Source organism: Syngnathus floridae, chromosome 11 (genome assembly GCF_059516105.1).
Source record: "Syngnathus floridae isolate MCC-2025c chromosome 11, RoL_Sflo_1.0, whole genome shotgun sequence".
In the NCBI taxonomy this organism is placed as follows: Eukaryota; Metazoa; Chordata; class Actinopteri; order Syngnathiformes; family Syngnathidae; genus Syngnathus; species Syngnathus floridae.
In genome coordinates, this window is record NC_142423.1 from 6,921,009 (window position 1) to 6,939,081 (window position 18,073).

At 42.0% G+C, this 18,073-nt stretch overlaps 2 protein-coding genes across 4 annotated transcripts; one reads left to right on the top strand and one right to left on the bottom strand.

The window, feature by feature from the left end:
- Positions 1 to 8,373: 8,373 nt before the first annotated feature.
- On the bottom strand, positions 8,374 to 13,624 carry LOC148390688 (fibroleukin). 2 transcript variants are annotated; one of them, XM_088390884.1, is made up of 7 exons: positions 10,741 to 13,624; positions 10,305 to 10,494; positions 9,945 to 10,022; positions 9,350 to 9,462; positions 8,981 to 9,243; positions 8,872 to 8,888; positions 8,564 to 8,807 (listed from the first exon to the last, which is right to left on the bottom strand). In XM_088390884.1, the coding sequence occupies exons 1-7, from the start codon at positions 11,125 to 11,127 to the stop codon at positions 8,701 to 8,703; spliced, it is 1,155 nt and encodes a 384-aa protein (XP_088247010.1). In that variant the 5' UTR covers positions 11,128 to 13,624; the 3' UTR covers positions 8,564 to 8,700. The 2 variants fall into 2 exon arrangements, with proteins under 2 accessions (XP_088247009.1, XP_088247010.1); XM_088390883.1 differs by having other exon boundaries at positions 8,374 to 8,888; positions 10,741 to 13,622.
- Positions 10,853 to 16,830, top strand: LOC148390689 (ras-related protein rab7-like). Of its 2 annotated transcripts, none has more exons than XM_088390889.1 (6): positions 10,853 to 10,871; positions 14,585 to 14,651; positions 14,724 to 14,850; positions 14,971 to 15,189; positions 15,276 to 15,404; positions 15,728 to 16,830. In XM_088390889.1, exons 2-6 carry the CDS (start codon positions 14,599 to 14,601, stop codon positions 15,821 to 15,823), a joined length of 624 nt encoding a protein of 207 aa, XP_088247015.1. In that variant the 5' UTR covers positions 10,853 to 10,871; positions 14,585 to 14,598; the 3' UTR covers positions 15,824 to 16,830. The 2 variants fall into 2 exon arrangements, with proteins under 2 accessions (XP_088247015.1, XP_088247014.1); XM_088390888.1 differs by lacking the exon at positions 10,853 to 10,871 and adding an exon at positions 12,497 to 12,827.
- Positions 16,831 to 18,073: the final 1,243 nt, after the last annotated feature.

Genomic DNA, 18,073 nt, shown 5'->3' on the forward strand with positions numbered 1-18,073 from the left:
CAGGGAATGGGAAAAAAACTAATTCAAGACTTTTTTTTTTTTTTTTTTTAATCTTAACTGCGAGGAAGCAATAGCAATGAAGAGAAGAGAGGCATAGACTGGGTTGCCCAGCCGATGAATTTCAGGGATTTATATTTACTTTGTGGCATATTTTATTATACATCAAGACCATATTATTATTAATATTATTATTAATATTATTATTTTTTAATTGCGAGGAAACTCCAGTGGGCAAACTCAAATTCTCTACATCGATTAGATCAGATTAAACGAGATTAGGCTGTTCACCAGTGACACCGTGCCCATTGAAACACGCCCATCAGAGGAACACTTTCTCTTGATTAGTTCACTTGCATTGTGAAAGTGATCACGTTCTACTCACTAATCAACTGTTGTTCTTCGTCGTGATACGACACAATATTGACATTGTGATATATCTTATCTGCAGTTATTTTCTTTCGCTCCGGGCTGTAAATAAAATAAAAAACCAAATAATTGATAACTGTACAGATAACACCTAACTAAATTGTTAACAGGGCGGTCGCATTCATTAATTTGGTTTAGCTCTGCTTCTTTTTTGATATTTGTTTTTTCATCATAAAAAAATAAGTATATAAGTGTACATTACAGTTAACCTCCCTCACCTTTTCCAGCCATACGCAAAAACTTGAAACAAATAAAGGAAGCTCACATGTAGAATTAATAGCCAGCAGCAAAAAATAAGTCCTTAAATAAATAAAATACACACTGTCCTAATTGGTTTACAGTTAAACGGTTGGCATATTATTTTTTTCTTTATCATCTCCAATAGGGAGATTATTTACTATTTACTGATCGGGGGGGGGGGAAAACCAAATAGACTGACGCAAAAGGAGGAAAGAGAGCAGAGTGGCTTGCGGTATATCGTATTAGAGCTCATCAGCATGATAATATGAGCAGACACGTGCTTCTCGTGTGAGCCCTTTTGATCCGGCCTGATGATAAAACCTTATCGGCGACAAACATCCACTTCCATTTTAGGATTTGACATTAATTCAATCCCTCCTCTTCTTTTTTTTCCTGCTCCTTTTTTCCTCTCACGATCCAAGGAGAAAAAGAGGTCTCAACACCGAAAATCTTATTATGCAAAGAAACGGGAGTGGCTTTGGCCTATAAGAAACACAAAGCAACGTCATTTTTGGTGCGATATTAAAAAATATATATTATTGTTATTAGTAGTTGTAATAGTAATTGTAGTATTGGCCTAATATTAATATTGCCATGTGCCCGTGCTGTGCATCTTAAAGTGGAAAGCCAAATAAGAAGAGAAATGCCGTTCGGATGCTGAGGTCCCTCTGAATCTAACCCATCCCGGGGTAATTTTTCATCGGTGCAGGCTAATCTTTGTTCTTTGTGAAGATAATAAATAGCCTAATCGTTATCAGCGGGCTGCTGGAGGTGTCGCGGAGAATGGGGGGGTTGATCGGCCCGGGAAATAGGCTCCCAAGTGGCGCAGAATAAATGGTATTTCTTATCTCTCGCTCCCAGATTATCGCCGCCTTTTCAAATTGGCACAACAAATACATCTAATGCAGGGAATGCATCATTTGCTGGTCCAGATCTGCGCGAATGATTGATAGATAGACACACAGATAGATGCAAGGAGGGAGACGCGTGTCAGCTTTTTATTTACACATTTAACGCTCTGCATGTGCAAACTCTTTTTATTGTGTGCAGTGGGCTTCTTTTGCCTCTCTTTTATTTTTGGGTTATCGGTGGCAGCCATCTGAGGTTCCGCTTCTTTGTTGTGGCATCACGAATATTATTTCTTTCATGTCGGATTTTACTGGATAAGGGTTAAATAGACGCAGCCGCTTCGACGCGGCTCGGGAAAATATATTTGAATATTATTGAGTTCAAATCTGCGCAGATAGAAAATTTTAAACGCATTAAGTATCGATCTTAAACGGTTGGCTGTGTTAGATCTTTGCTACTTAATACGCAACCGTTTTGTCATGATTTTCTTTTATCTTGTTCTAAATCGCGAGAAATTTAGTTTGAAATTATTTGAAGTGATTTTAATTTCAAAGTATAGAAATCTTCTTAAACTTTACTTAAAGATTTGCGCTATTCTGAAGAAAAAAAAAGGGGGATGCTTTTGTATGTTGGCGGGTGTTGTGTGTGTGTGTGTGGGGGGGGGGGGGGGAGGGGGGGGATACTTCCCAAGCCATAAATACAAGCTGGATGCTTTAATAAATTGGCAACTGTAGCAGCCCAGGGTGCTGCTGCTGCTACTGCTGCTGCTGCTACTGCTGCTGGTCTCCAGGGTAACGCAGATAACGGTGCACTCATTTTCCATATCTTACACTCTTATTATATTCAAGGATTAGTTCTCCTTCCCTCAAAGGTCAAATGTAAAGTCAAGCCAGTCAAGAGTGTTCCTCCTCCTGCTTCTATAGTGACAGAACGTTTCACTTTTTTTTCCATATTTAAAACGCTGCAAGATGACCTTTGCTGACATGCAAAGTCCACGCAACAGTAACACAACAACCTCTCGCTGGATTTATTCTTCTTGAAGCCCAGACTGGGTTTGACCCACCCCCATCTGTTTTCATATTCCTAAAATGCAATTATGTCGCAGAGGTGCAATGCATGCATGCTCTCTTAACCTAAAAGTCATGAAATCTTCATACACGACGTGAATTCAGATTTCGCGTCACTGACATCTTGATCATTTTAACCTGCATATATCACCTTAAAAATAATATTAATTTAAACTATTTTGAAATTGGTTAATGGCATTGTGAATCAAGTCATTTGTGAATGACGTCATTCAACTGGCAGGTATAATTTCGAAGGGCCCTTGATTGAAAGATAAAACGATATTTAGGATTACAAGCAGGCCAGTCACTGCGCTGTAATAACCTAGCGAGCAGCGACACCCAGCGGAGAACAGAAGCTAGTCCCGTCAACTTTGCACCCTAAAAAGAGTTCAAACCTGCATGAACAAGTTACTTCATTACAAATACTTTATGAATGTATTTGGGATATTTGTTCATGTGACGTCTTTACTCTATTGTAAGTTTAAAAACTGTTGTTACCTTTGCATCCCAAAGCCTTCTGCATCACTGCGGGATGGCTTGAAAATGATCTCTAATGACTAATTAGAGGTCAAAAGGTTTAATACTTCAGTTCCTGCCATGAGACGCGCAGGAACTGAGCGTTTACAACACCTTGTCACTAACAACCTGTCAGTCAACGCTGTCCGGGGAGTTCAAGAATTCAAAACAGCTCTCTGCCCGCCGCCCTCAACCTCGAAGTCGGTTCACCAATTTCAGACTTTGCACCTTTATTTTGTCTAATTCATTTCCTGTGGGGATACACCGTGTGTGTGTGTTTGTGTGCCGGGGTGTGTTTTGTGAGTGTCTGTCTGTCTGTCTGTCTGTCTGTCTGATCATGTCAGCTAAACACCAATGAGTATTTTATAAGTAAAAAAAAAAAAGCTTTTCATTTTGAACTCCATTTCCTTAGCCAAATAGCATTATTGCTCCATTCATTTTTTATATGAACCCCCCCCCAATAATTTTCACCCATTTGACCAAAACAACTTTTTTTCCATCCACCACAATGCTATTTTTTTTTTTTATATATTGTGACATTAAATTAAAAATTACATTAAGAATTATTTTGCTGTCAGGCTAACAATTTTATGACCTGCTGCCTTTTTTCCCCTGTAAACCTTTTACATGGGAATATATAACCACAAATTCACACTGTTCAAGTTCAACGGCTTACTTTTGTACATTCTTGCAAGACATTTATTTTTGGGTTACAATGAATTACTTTAGAATAAAACACTGGCACATATGAAAATAAGTTAACATTAAAATTAAGCAAAACACGAACACTAATACTAAAATGAATCATGCTGCAGAATTTTAAATTGCCACACAAGTGTTCAAAGGTCGACCGTGTATTCAATTTCAACCATTTCCACTGCCATCACATGAACATAAACTCTCTTTCCCTTGTTTCACCCCCCCACAAGCTTCTGTGTGTCAAATCTGACACTGATCCCGAGTCTTGAAATCCTGCTTTTCCCTCTCTTGTCTGCTGTTTTGCTTACTGTAAGCTCATTCTCAGAAGCAATCCGCCCTGCCTCTCTCTCGTTCTGTCTCACACACACACACGTACACACACATCGGCAACACTTTCAGCATTTTTTGCTCTGTCTCTACCATTCTGTCATCTCTCTCATCCCTCCTTTTGTTTTCCAGCTCACACACTCCTGCAATTATAAGCCTACAAACCTTCAAAAATAACAAATGTTGATGTATTTTTTTCAAAGACAAAGTGCTTTGTGTCTGCATTATTCATAAATGTTTCTTTTTCTTTCTCAATTTTAGATCGTTTTAGAGGACTCTTACTCATCCCCATGTCGAAAATTTCAGCCCTACATCTTGCCCCAGAAATCTGCTATGAAAACACCAAAAGGGAGGTAAGACCCTGCAACGTATATACAGTGATAAACGCACATTTATAGAGTGTACTTCATCATTCCATGGGGATTATAGTGAGCTGCCTCTGACCTTGCCTCTATTGTACCCACCGGGCGTTGTTCCTTTACTTACAATCTCCTTCTGTGGGATTCTACACTCCCCCTTATGCTTTACCCATTAAATATGGGACAGTTTAAAATATAAAATCTGTTTACTTTTTTCACTTTGTACAAGTCTCTCAATTTACTACCACTAACACCTCCCTGAAAGTATCAAGCACAAATGAGCATTGTAAAATGTTGATGCAGCTCTTGTTGAGTGTTCAGGTGTACCTAATTTAGTGTCTGCTCAGTGCCGATTCAAAGGTCGCACGGGAGTGTGCCATCACTTATCTACGATAAATGTAAATCATAAATCCCCAAAAATCAATCTACTGTACTGGTATTGCTTTTAGAAGGGCCACATGTCAACTTTGAGAGTCTCCTCCCCCTCCCCGCAACATCTTTCGCCTTGTTGTGCAAATATAGATTTGACATGAGGTGGAGTGAGGCCTGCAATGCGGTGCCATCTGTGCGCTCCCTCTCTGCCTTACCTCCACCCCCCCGCACTCACCCCAAGCCTTCACCACATCAGGATACACTTGTTCTGTTGAATTCCGGTTTCAAACGGAACGCTGCCTCGCTTGCTGTGTTGCCTTGCAGATTTCATGCAAGCAGGTACATGCTGTCTCCATCTTGGCCCTGTGGTCAGGGGAGGGAGAGGCCTCTAACGGCCTCTTCCACTTGTACACCTTTTTGAAACTTTGCCTGTTCCCGCTTCCTGCCCCTAAGCCTCACCCCCCCCTCACAATCAGACCCCCTTATGCCCGCCTCCGACAGAACACATGAGCGCCCTTATCACCCTCAGAGCACATTAAACCATACAATGTTCTCTCCACTAAGTTCAGGGCGACTAAGTTCATCGGCAATTTTATCCTTTGGCTAGAAGTCATTTCATTGTGCTACTAATGCAGGTAGAGTAATATTAAACAGATAAATATTCTAAATAGAACCAACAAAACAATATTTGCCTTTAAATTTTATCCACAGTTGCAATTTAAGACAATTGTCCTTTTGACATTTGACCTTAAGTATAGTGCCCCCTGTGTTTAAAATAGACACAAGTTTTTTCCAATCTTGTGAGGATTCTGGAAATTATGTGACTTGCAGTTAAATCTGTTTGAAAATCAGATCCCAAAGTGTAAATTATAATTGACAATATTTGTGGCCCTTTGCCCCAGACACATTTGTTTTTCCCTATTTAATAATATCCATCAGACCGGTTGTCTTTTAGTGATGACTTTCTCTTTAATAATAATAATAATGATGATAATGATAATGTGATGATAAAAAAAATAACAATAATTTTCCATTGTTTGGTCTTGATTCATGCGGTGTTTCTACCATTTTTTCTACCAAATTTGCTCTAATAATTAAAACCAGTGATGAATGGCTGACAAGCCGATGCAGGAGAACACAGATTCTTCTTCTGTTGTACAACAGTGCCATCTGCTGCTCAATTGGCCGTTGTCTTTCTGCGGCATCAAAGGAGTCATGATGAGGATTGTTGGGCCCTCCAAGAGCTGATATGTGAAGATGGAGGATGTCTGTTTTCATCTGCCATAATCTATCTATTATTGATCATTTGATTGATTCCTTGGTCGCTCTACTCTTTGCTAGTTATTCTATTTGAATGCATCTGAAGCTTCAGCCAGGACACAATTTTATGCAATCTGACTTGCAAAGGCTTTCCCATAATATTTAGTTGCATATATTATCAGTAAATACCTGCAAATAACATTAAGATCATATGATGACAGAAACAAAGTAAATACATCTGTATAAGGCTTTCTTTGTATCCAACAAGATCATATTGCCTGGAAACTAACAATTATTTTAAAGTGATTTACTAAGGTCACCACAGAATTTTTTATTTTTTTTTAATGTACGATAAATATACTTTCTTTCAAACTGTGCTCTAAGTGGCACTACCAGAAGATAATTCTCTTGTCTATTTTCTCCAGGGGGCACAGAGGTCACTATCAGTTATACCAGTAGGCCAAAAGTGGTACGAAGATGCGGAAGGTCTCTGTTTTCGCTCTGATATCTGTTTCTGTTATGGAGGCATCAATGAATTACACAAGTCTTGCGGGGCGACTTCCCTTAAGGCAGCTCAGAGCTTCTCAGAGGGATGTGCAAGCTAACCGCTGGCCAGCTAGGGCTTCCGGCTCTGGGGCAACTGAGGGCGCCGGTACCCCTCGCAGCTCACAACAGCACCACTATCACCCCACTCCAGACACCGTGCCAGGATACTGTGGTGACACAACTGCGAGCCGCTGTTCCTCCCTTGTCAACAAGACTGATGGATACAGAAAGAGATGATAGGAGGACTGATTGATATCTAATGACACCACAGAATAACGGGTACGCAAAAAAATAAGGTGCGCGGGAGATAAAAAAAAAAAAAAAACTTCAGTGGGCAATTAGAGAGGGAAAACGCCTGACAAACAGAATCGGATACGATAGACATCGTTTATCGGCACATCGTTGATGACATGGACACGATGCATTCTTTTGTGATTTACTGCTCCTTGTCAGTTTCAGCATTATCAGTAGTTGGATACTTATCAGAGTTTAAAGGTCGAAAGCAGCCAGAGTTAAATTAGAGAGACAAAAGGATACGTTTGTCAATAAGGGACTAATCAATTGCAGTTTATCTTCAATACAATTATCTAGTATGCTCTTGAGCCACCAGGGGGCAGAAAATTTTCCCATCTGTACTGTTTGATGCACTGGCAGACTCAAATTTAAAAAGAGATCTGTTGTTATTTTAAGGGGGCTTTTACCCTGATTACTTCTAATGACATTATATTCCAAACTCAATACAAACACTAAGATTTTAATGTTCAAATCCTGACTCCAAAACATGTGTGGCCAGTTAATTGAAGACTCTAAATTGCCCAAAGGTGAGTGTGCAAAAAAGTTTTAAAATTTAGGTTAAAGTTTAATCATTGACAAGCAGTGACAAAAATTGACTCCTGCTGTGTCACTATTTCTGACAGTATGTCTGTTGAGAGAACAAGTGTTTGTGTTTATGGGTGTGCGCACACGTGCGTGCTTGTAGTGAAGTGTACTGCGACAGGTTAGCAGTTGGTCCCAAGAGTGTGTGTCTTTGTGTTTCAATGACAGCCACCTCAGTTGTTAACAATAGACTCCCGTCCGGATGAAGAGACTGACAGCTCATCGTGAATGCTGCTAAAATTGGCACGGCTCTTCACACTATCGCTGACCACGCACACACATGCACACACACATGCACGCACACACTCACTTGATGCCAACGCAGGTGTAGTTTAGTGTGGCCTGTGGATATAAAAAAAAAAGTCTACACACCCCTATTAAATGATCTGGACTTTATTATTAGGGTAGTTAGAGGCACTTCAAGCGGGGGCAGTTATTTTCAATTTAACCTGAGTTCCAATGTGATTGGTTAATTCTGAGCCACATCCTCAGTCACAAGAGGGTGTGCACATTTGTGATACCAAATTATTTTTACATTCCTTTGGAATCATTTTTTTTAATTAAAATTATTTATCTTGGTCTCATTTTTCATATCACACAAAAAAAAAAAAAACGCCATTAACAAGGGTGTGTAGATATTTGACAAAATGGCTTGTGCGAAGAGAATGTTGCCTGTCTTTGGTGTCATTACCGAGATGGGTGTTAACAGAGTTGCAGGCAGACCACAGAGGTCTATTAGCAAGGTTTTTGAATGCTTGTCATCTCTGTGCTGCCGAGAGAGTTGGAAGCTAATTCAAGTACCACAGCGTGCTCTTTTGAAGTTACATTCTCCAATTTATTTATACTATTCATGCATCATTCATTTATTTCTCAGACATAGTCGTAATAGATATTTTCCCTTTAACCTGAAAGTTTAGTTGGCCAAAAATGATTGAGTCCATAAAGTGACTACAACTAGCAAATGCTTGTCAATGTGCCTACTGTGCAGCTCATTCATTTTCCCCATCTTCACGACGACCCTGCAAAGTTCCGCGGTCTTATCTTCATCTCTACCCTCTTGAAGGAGTATCGTTCACCAGTTAGCCCGTCAGTCAAAATGTACCAAGTCCCCCAGTAGATGCCGTTTGTCACACCGCTGTAGCGCCCCCGGTAGTAGTGCCCGTTCAGATTGGCGGCCAGGCAGGCATCGAACCACCAGCCGGCCCCGTAGTAGTGACCGCAGTTTCCGGCAGCGTAGCGGTCGTGATCTCTGTCAGTGGTGCTGAAAGATCTGCCATCGTGGTTGTAACGTTTGCTGTAGCTCAGTGCATTGCCCGCATCGCCGGAATACTCACGGGATGTCAAGCGGTACCTGGAAGAGTTGGAGAACGAGGTCATTTCAGGGCTACTAGAAAAGACGTTTTCAAGAATCGGAGCGTGTGTGTTTTGTAAACAAAGACGAACCGCTGTTCCTCTGCGGCCACTTTGAAGTTGTTGTAGGTGGCGTGGCGCCTCTGCTGGTGCCAGTCCTCCAGCTCGATACGAAGTTGGTGTTGACCAGTTGATGTAAGCACATGCAGTGCCGCGTTGCCCAGCCAGTGCTCCCCTTGCGGATTGCCAAAGCCTTCCCGGTATTCCTGCCATGTCCTGTTGAAGTCCACTGAGCCGTCCTGACGATTCTGGATCACCGTCCACCCGCCCCCCGTCGTCACCATGTCACATTTAGCCTGAGCCAAAACAAAGACTTTGATATTCCAAAGCCCGGGTCTAAAAGAAGCAGGGGGCACCGGGGGTCCGTGTGTGTGTTTAATAGGTGCGCTACATGTGAAATACCTCCAGCGCCGGTCCATGCAGGTCAGGCTGAATGGTGTAGATACCGTTCTCTTTGATCCCCAGCCTGTAAATCTCCGCACAGTCCTGAGGATGCAATCTTTCCAAAGGGGTGACTGGCGAGCAGAGTTGGATTTCATTACTTGAGTTTGTCAAACCGCAGACAATAATACACATGGCTTTAGCCTGCTCTGTAAATGTCCTAGCAAACCATTTAGTCAAATTAAGTTATGGGCCACAACTATCTTTAATAGGCCTTTTTGATTGAAATAGTAACCAAGTAGTCAGCAGGGTGGCGTAAAACCCCATTAAACTATGTAACGGAGTACCGCATGGGCCGAGGACAAGCCCCTTACTTTTTGCTTGAAGACAGTGAGTTTACATTCAAGTATTTTCTCAGTTTGATCCTGGCATCTATGGAATAGTCCATAGACCAGAAGAAATTGTTCTCGTCCTAATTGCACCAACATAATGAATTGCCGTGCAACACTGAATGAGTTCTTAATTTGACAGAGGTCAATAGTTGAATCTGTGTATATGCTGAAGACCTATGTGTTGTATTTTCATACGAGTCTTGGTTGTGCTTTGACGATGTCACCTGTAGGATGATGATGGGTGATGCTCTTGAGGAAAAGAAGCAGGTCTTTCTCCCTCTCTCTTCCTATGGCTGCAGCCTCTGTCAACGCCGAGACACACGAGGTTATCAGCATGCCTCAACGCTCATGTCACGTGTGGAAATAGAATCTTTTTAAATGTGCCTCATGTCTCGAGCCGTAAAACCATTGTCTGTGCACATTTGTTTCCATCCTTCCCAATACAGTTACATTCTGATGCACTCACCTATGACCTCACTGGGATTCTGCTTACTCCGTGTGAGGGAGTGAGTGCACCAGCATGTGTGTGTTTGTTCACCCATTTGCGGAGAAGAGGGAGGTGCATAAAAATGCACGGTGCGTACCCAGTCGTTTAGCCATAGCCCCGAGGGCCTGGCCGTGACAGTGGAGGTCACACTCTGTCAGCACGGCTGCCATTAGCGCCAGGATGGCCCCCAGAGAGTTGCTGTCCTGGCCAAGCCAAGCTCCCCCTGTTTCCTGGAGAGGCAGCATGCAGCGCTGCAGCTGAAGCAACCGCTCCTTCACAACTCCGTCCTACAAAGACAGTAGTAGCCGTACATTCAAATGTACAATACTGGCGAGCGTTTTGTTTCCCTCATCCACCTGTTGTCGCTTAAGCCCAGCTCAAAGCATCCAATGAGGACATCTCTGAAGCACAACTAATTTTATCTTTCCACCGCTCTTAGGTGCTGCTAAATTTAGCAGGCCTTATGTCCCGTGGGAAAAGACCATCTCTGGCCACAGTGCTGTTTGGTTTACTAAAGAGAAGCTATCGCTCACCTGTGGCTGAACCTGAGGGAAGTCCGACCTGTGCTCCACCTTCCAAGGAGCGTCCGAGATGGCTGTGAGAGAGCCACCCTTCCTGCAGGGCTGTTGACCCTCACATGCGCCACTTCCAATTCCGGTCGCAGGTGAGATGGGAGCTGCCACCAAAGTGTCCCTGCAGGCAGGCTGTGTGCAGTCCCCAGATGCCTGACAGGAGAGAAACGTTCCCGCAGACAGTGATAACAGAGCAAGCATGCCCGGTGAACCGAGAGGAATCATGAGCAAATTGAGATGTTGCTCCTGGAAGCTGAAAGTGATGTTTGTCGGACTTGGAGGTGTTTGTCTTGTTCTCGATCTTTGCAAACTTCCACTCTTATTGCTTTTCAGGATGGGTTTCTTCATTTAGTGTTGGCTGGATTATCCTCTGATTTCAGATTCTTCTGTAGTTGTCCTCCTACAATTGATTTTGTCATCTCTTTTTTTTCTTCTTCAGTGCATCTCCGTCTTGGTCATCCTCTCTCTCTTGCTCTCACTCTGCTTTGGCTCAGATTCCTCGATAACTGTGACACTCTTTGCTGTCTGACACGGACTAATGCACCCACCCCCCCTGATACGCACACACACATGTGCAACACACATCCCACTAATTCCGTATATTGGCTCTTCTATGTTTAATATTTTTAACAATAACAAATTACAACATAGGATGCAAATAATGACAACCTATAATTCATATTATAAGCGTTAAGGGAACATTAAACATTATTTTATTCACTGTATAAACGTTAAATTCCTTGGACTTAATTGATCACTGGAATTTTACCCTGACAAATAAAAAAATTCAATATTGGTCAGGCCTAAAATGAAATTGAATTTCTTTCAATGCCGACATTCTTGAACCAGGTCTTAGTTATGCCTTCTGGATGGGGATTCAGCAATGTAACAGATGCTTCAAGAATGTAGCTTTATTAGCCTAGACATTCATGTCATCTCCTCACTCACCTTCTTTTGTGTAGCAGTGTTTTGTTTACAAACGGACTTCCGAGGTGGTCATAAAGACGGCCTTGATGAATAGGTGAGAGAAGGCAGGAATTTCTCCCAAAGCACCAAAGTAGGGCCAGTTAACAAGATGCACCAACAGTAGTGACACATTCAGATTAAAATGGAAAGATTCATTTGACAGAAAAAATAGTCCTAAACCACAATATCTATCCATAGCTGCTTAGAAATCAAGTAATTAAACAATGAGGAGTTGGAGTAGTGACGTCTGACCTCACAGAATTGTGTGTTTGTTTAATACACTAAATGTATATAAATTCAGTCATTTTATGTTTAGGACGCATGAATATGGTCGCACAATATCAGTTCCTCATTCTCATGGGAGGCCCTCAAAAACTCAATATATATATGATTTTTTTCGTGAAAACCTATAGGTTCAGAGAAATCAAGCAAAGTCCACAGTCAAATAGAATCAAATAGACCCCAGACCAACAATGAACTTGTCATTTAAGCAAGTGAACACTGCCACCAAGTGGTGAGGGATGACATTTCTATTTGTTTTTCATTCTCTGAGAACAAACCATCACAATATATTCTCTGAATATATTCTATTCAACCTCACTTGGGTAATAAATAGCTGGTCCCCAGCCAATTGCAGGGCACACAAATGATTTATATCACTATTATATTTCTGCTTTAAAAATTCTCTCTCTCCCTCGCTATCTCTCTCATCCCTGCAGCGAAGCGATTTTTACGTCACTGGCAGTGACGTCGATGTGGGCGGGGTTTGGAGAAGGAAGTGAAAGGGGAAGAGAAGATCCAAGAAGGGAGCGTAGCACAAACTTGGCTCGCTGGTTGGCTAGCTTTTCGACAAAGTGCCAAATTTGCCAAGTGATTATAAGTAGCCTCTTCTGTGTATGATATTTTTTCTTTTAAATTGTTGCCAAAAATAGTTAGTACGACATCGATTTTGGCAAAGGTTTCGGTGCCGGGCGAGCTAGCTAACGTACCGCCTAGTTAGCTGTCAGCAATCAACAGTAGCTAGCTCGTTAGCCAACACGTCCCAGCCGGCAAGAAGACAAATTCTGTGTTACAATCGAAAAGTAAGTGTTGTCATTTTGCGATTGTTAAATGTGGAATGATGCGAATCGTGATGACTCTGCTGGGACTAACGTGATTGGGGAGTGGGGGCTGTTTGTCCAAAAACAGGCCTTTGGGCCCCACTTTATCAAGACGGCAGGACCAAGTCGTATAATCATAAAAGGTGTTGTCTAAAATGTAAGGATTTGGGACAATGACAATGAAAATCAAATGAGCACATAAACGCATGATATAGCATATATTCGGATATGTTCCAACGCATTCTAGATCCAAATTTTAAATCGTGTGTTTTTCTGTTGCCACTCGCGAGGGAGACTTGTTTATCTGTGCATGTCAGATTTCAATTCAAGTATGACTCACAGAGTTCTCGTCAAAACACGTTGTTCACTCTGTACTAGATGAGACCAAGTTATACAAGAATATACCAACACCTGGCAACCATCATGTTTTGATGCGAAGATATGTCTCTGTCATTTTAGTAGAAGGAATCAACTTGCAATACAAGAAGCTCTTGTGTCGTGTTGACTCTCAACTTGGATTACACGTTTCAAATTTTGGATCAGAAATTGTTTTTCCGTTTCTCATGCTTGATTCTTACAATGTAATAGTAATAATGACTACATGGGCTTGAAAATCACATGATGGCTGACATTACACAGTCAACGGTCTAGCTCTAGCTACAAAACAGATTGAAATAACTTCACCTAGTTACCAGCATGGTTGTCTAACATTCAGTCGCCCCCTGCTCACTAAGCACTTTGTCTTGCAAGTATAAACTGAAGCCGGCTTCTGTGGATAATAAAACAAAGTGACGTAATCACGACATGTGACATGGAGGAACGCAAATAAGGAAGATTACTCAATAATGCAATTATGCAAATCCAATTTCCCCTCAAAGCAGGAATAAAGTATGTGTCACACCATTTATCATTCTTAACGGTGATAAAAGTGTTAAAAGAAGTCGCAGTGCTGCTTTGAGAGACAAGTGACCCGAGTGGCTTTAAAAGTAAGAAAGTTTTGAACAATTGATTGCAGCAACACATGTCTGGCTGATTACATCGAGTAAAGCAGCCAACATCTGCTTTTAGAAGACTTGTTGCTGTCTGGCAGTCAGACATGGCAAACAAGTACATGTGTGGAAGCCAGGTTCCAATCTGTGGGAGCATATTTGCACAGAGATAAATTTCAAGATACAAATATGAACATGGACAGCTTTTTGTTTGTTTCTACCCCCCCGAAATCTCGAATCAGATATTTGAACAGCTTGCTTGCTGGTTTCCTCGATTTAAAAGCAGAGTCAATATTCTTGCATTCCGGACTAAAGATTAAGTGCTGGCTAGGAATGTGAGGTGAATGCTGAAATCGAAATTAAGATATTTCAATTTATCACACTTGAATGGTTTATGCTGTTCTGTATATCTTAAAAAAAAAAAAAGAAGTCAAGCACAGGTTGCCTAATATGTAACTGCCGTTTCTTGCACAAGTATTTCACGACTACTCACTGTTTTCTGTTAGGGTGATTTGGCAGTGTGCATACTTAATTTTTAAATAAATCAATAGACTGTGTTGTGACAGAAGTAGTGGTGGTGCGTAGAGGTGTCATGTGGTTCTCGTGATTTGTCTAACGACTTCCATAGCACATGACTGCTTTTCACAGCGATTGGCCCGATTGTATCAAGTGTCGCACACATTTATTTTTACAGCCTTCTGATTTTTAACGCGGAGAGATCATGGCAAACCATTTGTACTTTGTTTTCAGCTGCTCTTTGAAGAATGACCTCCAGGAAGAAAGTGCTCTTGAAAGTCATCATCTTGGGAGATTCCGGGTGAGTTGGACTTTTTCCTCTTGGTTTCCTTTAGCTGTCGGATCAAATTCTCACGTCTTGTTTCCCCACCAGCGTCGGAAAGACGTCCCTCATGAACCAGTATGTCAACAAGAAGTTCAGTAACCAGTACAAAGCTACAATAGGCGCAGACTTTCTCACCAAGGAGGTGATGGTGGATGACCGACTTGTGACCATGCAGGTTTGTCGCCACTTGACACGCGAGAGTCACATCCTATTCATTCCCGTCAACAGCGCGATTCGATCCTTACGGTTAGCAGTAATGAGTCGTCAAATCGTTGGTGTCCATTTCACCGTTCAGATATGGGACACGGCTGGCCAGGAGAGGTTTCAATCGTTAGGTGTGGCATTCTACCGTGGAGCGGACTGCTGCGTGCTGGTGTTTGATGTGACCGCGCCCAACACCTTTAAAACCCTGGACAGCTGGAGGGATGAGTTTCTGATCCAGGCCAGCCCTCGAGACCCCGAGAACTTCCCCTTTGTGGTGCTAGGCAACAAGATCGACTTGGAGAACAGACAGGTAGGTGTGAGGGATGACGTCACCGCCTCGTTGTTGCCCAGGCGACAGACCTTCACTTGAATGTCTTTTTTCTTGTCACCTGTCAGGTAACCACCAAAAGGGCTCAGGCTTGGTGCCAGAGTAAGAACAACATTCCCTACTTTGAGACCAGCGCTAAAGAAGCCATCAACGTAGAGCAGGCGTTCCAGACTATAGCACGCAACGCCCTAAAACAGGTGAGTTTCATCAGAGTGGAATTTACAGGCAGCTGACTAAAGTCCTGTCATCTGTGTTCACTATAAAGTATCTGAACACTGCTGACATGGCCCCTATTCCAACTTTCTAGCTGAAATGAATGTCAGGCTGGTCGTGGTATCAGTGTGTTAGTATCAGAGCATTTTTCTAGAACATGAACATACTGTGTTGGAAAGCATTAATGACCTTGAAGTTCATTACAATGAGGAACACTGATTTGTTAGATGAGTAAGAGGGTAAGCGGTTCAACTGTATTTGTGCTTTGTCATTTCTTCCCACCACTGTTGTCTTGTCTCTCTTGTAGGAGTCCGAGGTGGAGCCCTACAACGACTTCCCGGAGCCCATCAAACTGGATCGCAATGACAGACAGAAGCCGCCAGGAGGCGGTGGCTGCTGCTGAGGAACAACCTGGAACATCTCTCTTGGCTTTGGGCAGATCAGTCACCTGCACCTCGCTCCCAGGGAACGGCCTTCCCTGCAAGTCTTCCTCCTTCATTTCATCCTCCTTACGCAATAAGAAGTCACTCACAGGTGTACCGCCTCCTTCTCTCACACTTCAATTCAAAAGCATCCTGATGAACTTTGTGTACAAAGATCACACAAGAGGAGAACCCCCCCCCCCCCTCACTGACACTCCGCAGTGAGCCGTCAACTTGTTGGGCCAGATGAAGGCACCATGTTGAAACCAATTGGGAGCATAACCGGACTGATTGATGTGTGATGTTGGCTCAGCTCAGCATCCCAAGAAGCCTGTTCGCTTTTTCTGTCCTCTTTCCATTGCCTGTCAAAAGTAATCGTCTTGAACTATATCTATCCTAATATCTGTATATAAAAATTACATATTTGAATTGGCGGATGTTACATCTCAAGCCAATCTGAAACACATTTTTTGTTTTGTTTTGCACTTTCTTGCCTTTATATGTTCTAATTGTAGAGGGATGACTGATTTTGGGCAACATCTGCCACTGAATACATGCCTTTCCTGTGAGGGTAATATATTTCTTGTGACTTTTCTTTGTTAAAATTTCCCTGTTGAACACGTTGATTGTATGGCCTCCTCCAGTACAGACTTTTAACTGCTTCTCACTTCTGAAAATAATACACTCATTGGATCGTTCTTTGTGTTCATCTTTCAATGCTACCAAATGCCTAAATATGCATCACACCTACACGTCGCTCTTCTCACTTATCGTCGTGTAGCTCAGGTAGGCCAAGTACTTCACATTTTTAATGGACTGTGTGTTACGGTGTGTAGATGAGTCAAAAGGCTGATAGATGGATGAAAATGTCAATGACAACAAAATATTCATCTTTTGTTATTAATATTATTCCTTCTCCATGTAAAATCACTGCAATGCCAATGTTGTTAATGGGAATTTGAACATCAAATAAAAGATCTTGAATATATCTTCTATCATTCTTACTCTTTATTAGTTGCAGAAAAGGAAATGGGTTGAAATACCCCAAAAGTGTTTATCTTAACCCGAGTTTGAAACACCACATATTCCCACATATTTGGTGGAACTTGAACGCATCGGCAGTTGGCGACTATATTAATAAAGTACACCGCCATTTTCAGGTTCGTTCGCGAAGATTCACGAGTGAGTGACAGACAGCGTTGCTGCTATGCCAGCCGACACACATGCCGACATTGATGTTTTAATTTCGTTTTTATAATCTTTATTCGTTCGTGAACGGGAAGTTACGTCATTTTCTTCTTCGTTTTGTTTTACCGCGAGGTGTAGTGTTGGCTCGTGAGTGAACTTTCAGTGAACGAGAGTGAACGAATAATTTCCTCAAGTGATTCGTTCTTTTTTCAGTTCATATGACTTTAACCAGTAGGTGTCGGTAATGCGCATTGAAGCTGGTGACACCTTGCCGTAAAACAAAACGAAGAAGAAAATGACGTAACTTCCTGTTCACGAACGAGGCGTGAATTGTATTTCCCGTTCACCAACTGAACGGATGTGTGAGTGAACGAGTCTGTGATTTGCATTTCCAGTTCATCGCGAGAACGGATCAGTGAGCGAACGAATCCTGACTTTCCCGTTCGCGAACGAATCAATGGGTGAACTGCCTTCCTTCCCGTGCATCAACGGATCAGTCAGTGAACGTGTTGCGTCTCCCTCCTGGCGTGAACTATGTAAGCCAGAATGTCGATTTACGATTTGCCAAGGAAAGAAAGAACCACTTACACCACTTCTTTCATGCACGTTTTGATGATCGTGAGCAGCAGGGGGGGCCCCATTTCAACCCCTTACACTGAGTGCCAAGCAGGGAAGAAATGGGTATCATTGTTATAGTCGCTGGTATGACTCGGCAGGGGTTTGAACCCACAACCTCCCAATCTCAGGGCGGACACTCTCCTCTTCGGCCACTGAGCTGGTAAACACTTGTATCGTAGTATAACACTTATAGTCGTTTTTAAATAACGTGTATACCTATGTACGCCTAAATATTGTTATCCAATATATCTACTGCAATTTTACATTAGATTGCTGGTTTGAAATTTGCTTTTAATATTATTATTTTTAATAAACATTTATGTTAAAACTTGTCTGGCGTCTTATTCCTTGTTTTTATATTCGCCAATTAAAACATAAAAATCAGACATTTGGTTAACTGCTTTATATGACAATATGTGTAGGTA

Coding starts and splice junctions, on each gene's coding strand:
- LOC148390688 (XM_088390883.1), bottom strand. CDS start 11,127: ATGAAGAAACCCATCCTGAAAAGCAATAAGAGTGGAAGTTTGCAAAGA. Junction 10,495..10,740: donor TCCCTCAGGTTCAGCCACAG/GTGAGCGATAGC, acceptor CTGTCTTTGTAG/GACGGAGTTGTGAAGGAGCG. Junction 9,244..9,349: donor TGCATGGACCGGCGCTGGAG/GTATTTCACATG, acceptor GTTTTGGCTCAG/GCTAAATGTGACATGGTGAC.
- LOC148390689 (XM_088390889.1), top strand. CDS start 14,599: ATGACCTCCAGGAAGAAAGTGCTCTTGAAAGTCATCATCTTGGGAGAT. Junction 14,851..14,970: donor ACCGACTTGTGACCATGCAG/GTTTGTCGCCAC, acceptor TTCACCGTTCAG/ATATGGGACACGGCTGGCCA. Junction 15,405..15,727: donor CACGCAACGCCCTAAAACAG/GTGAGTTTCATC, acceptor TCTCTCTTGTAG/GAGTCCGAGGTGGAGCCCTA.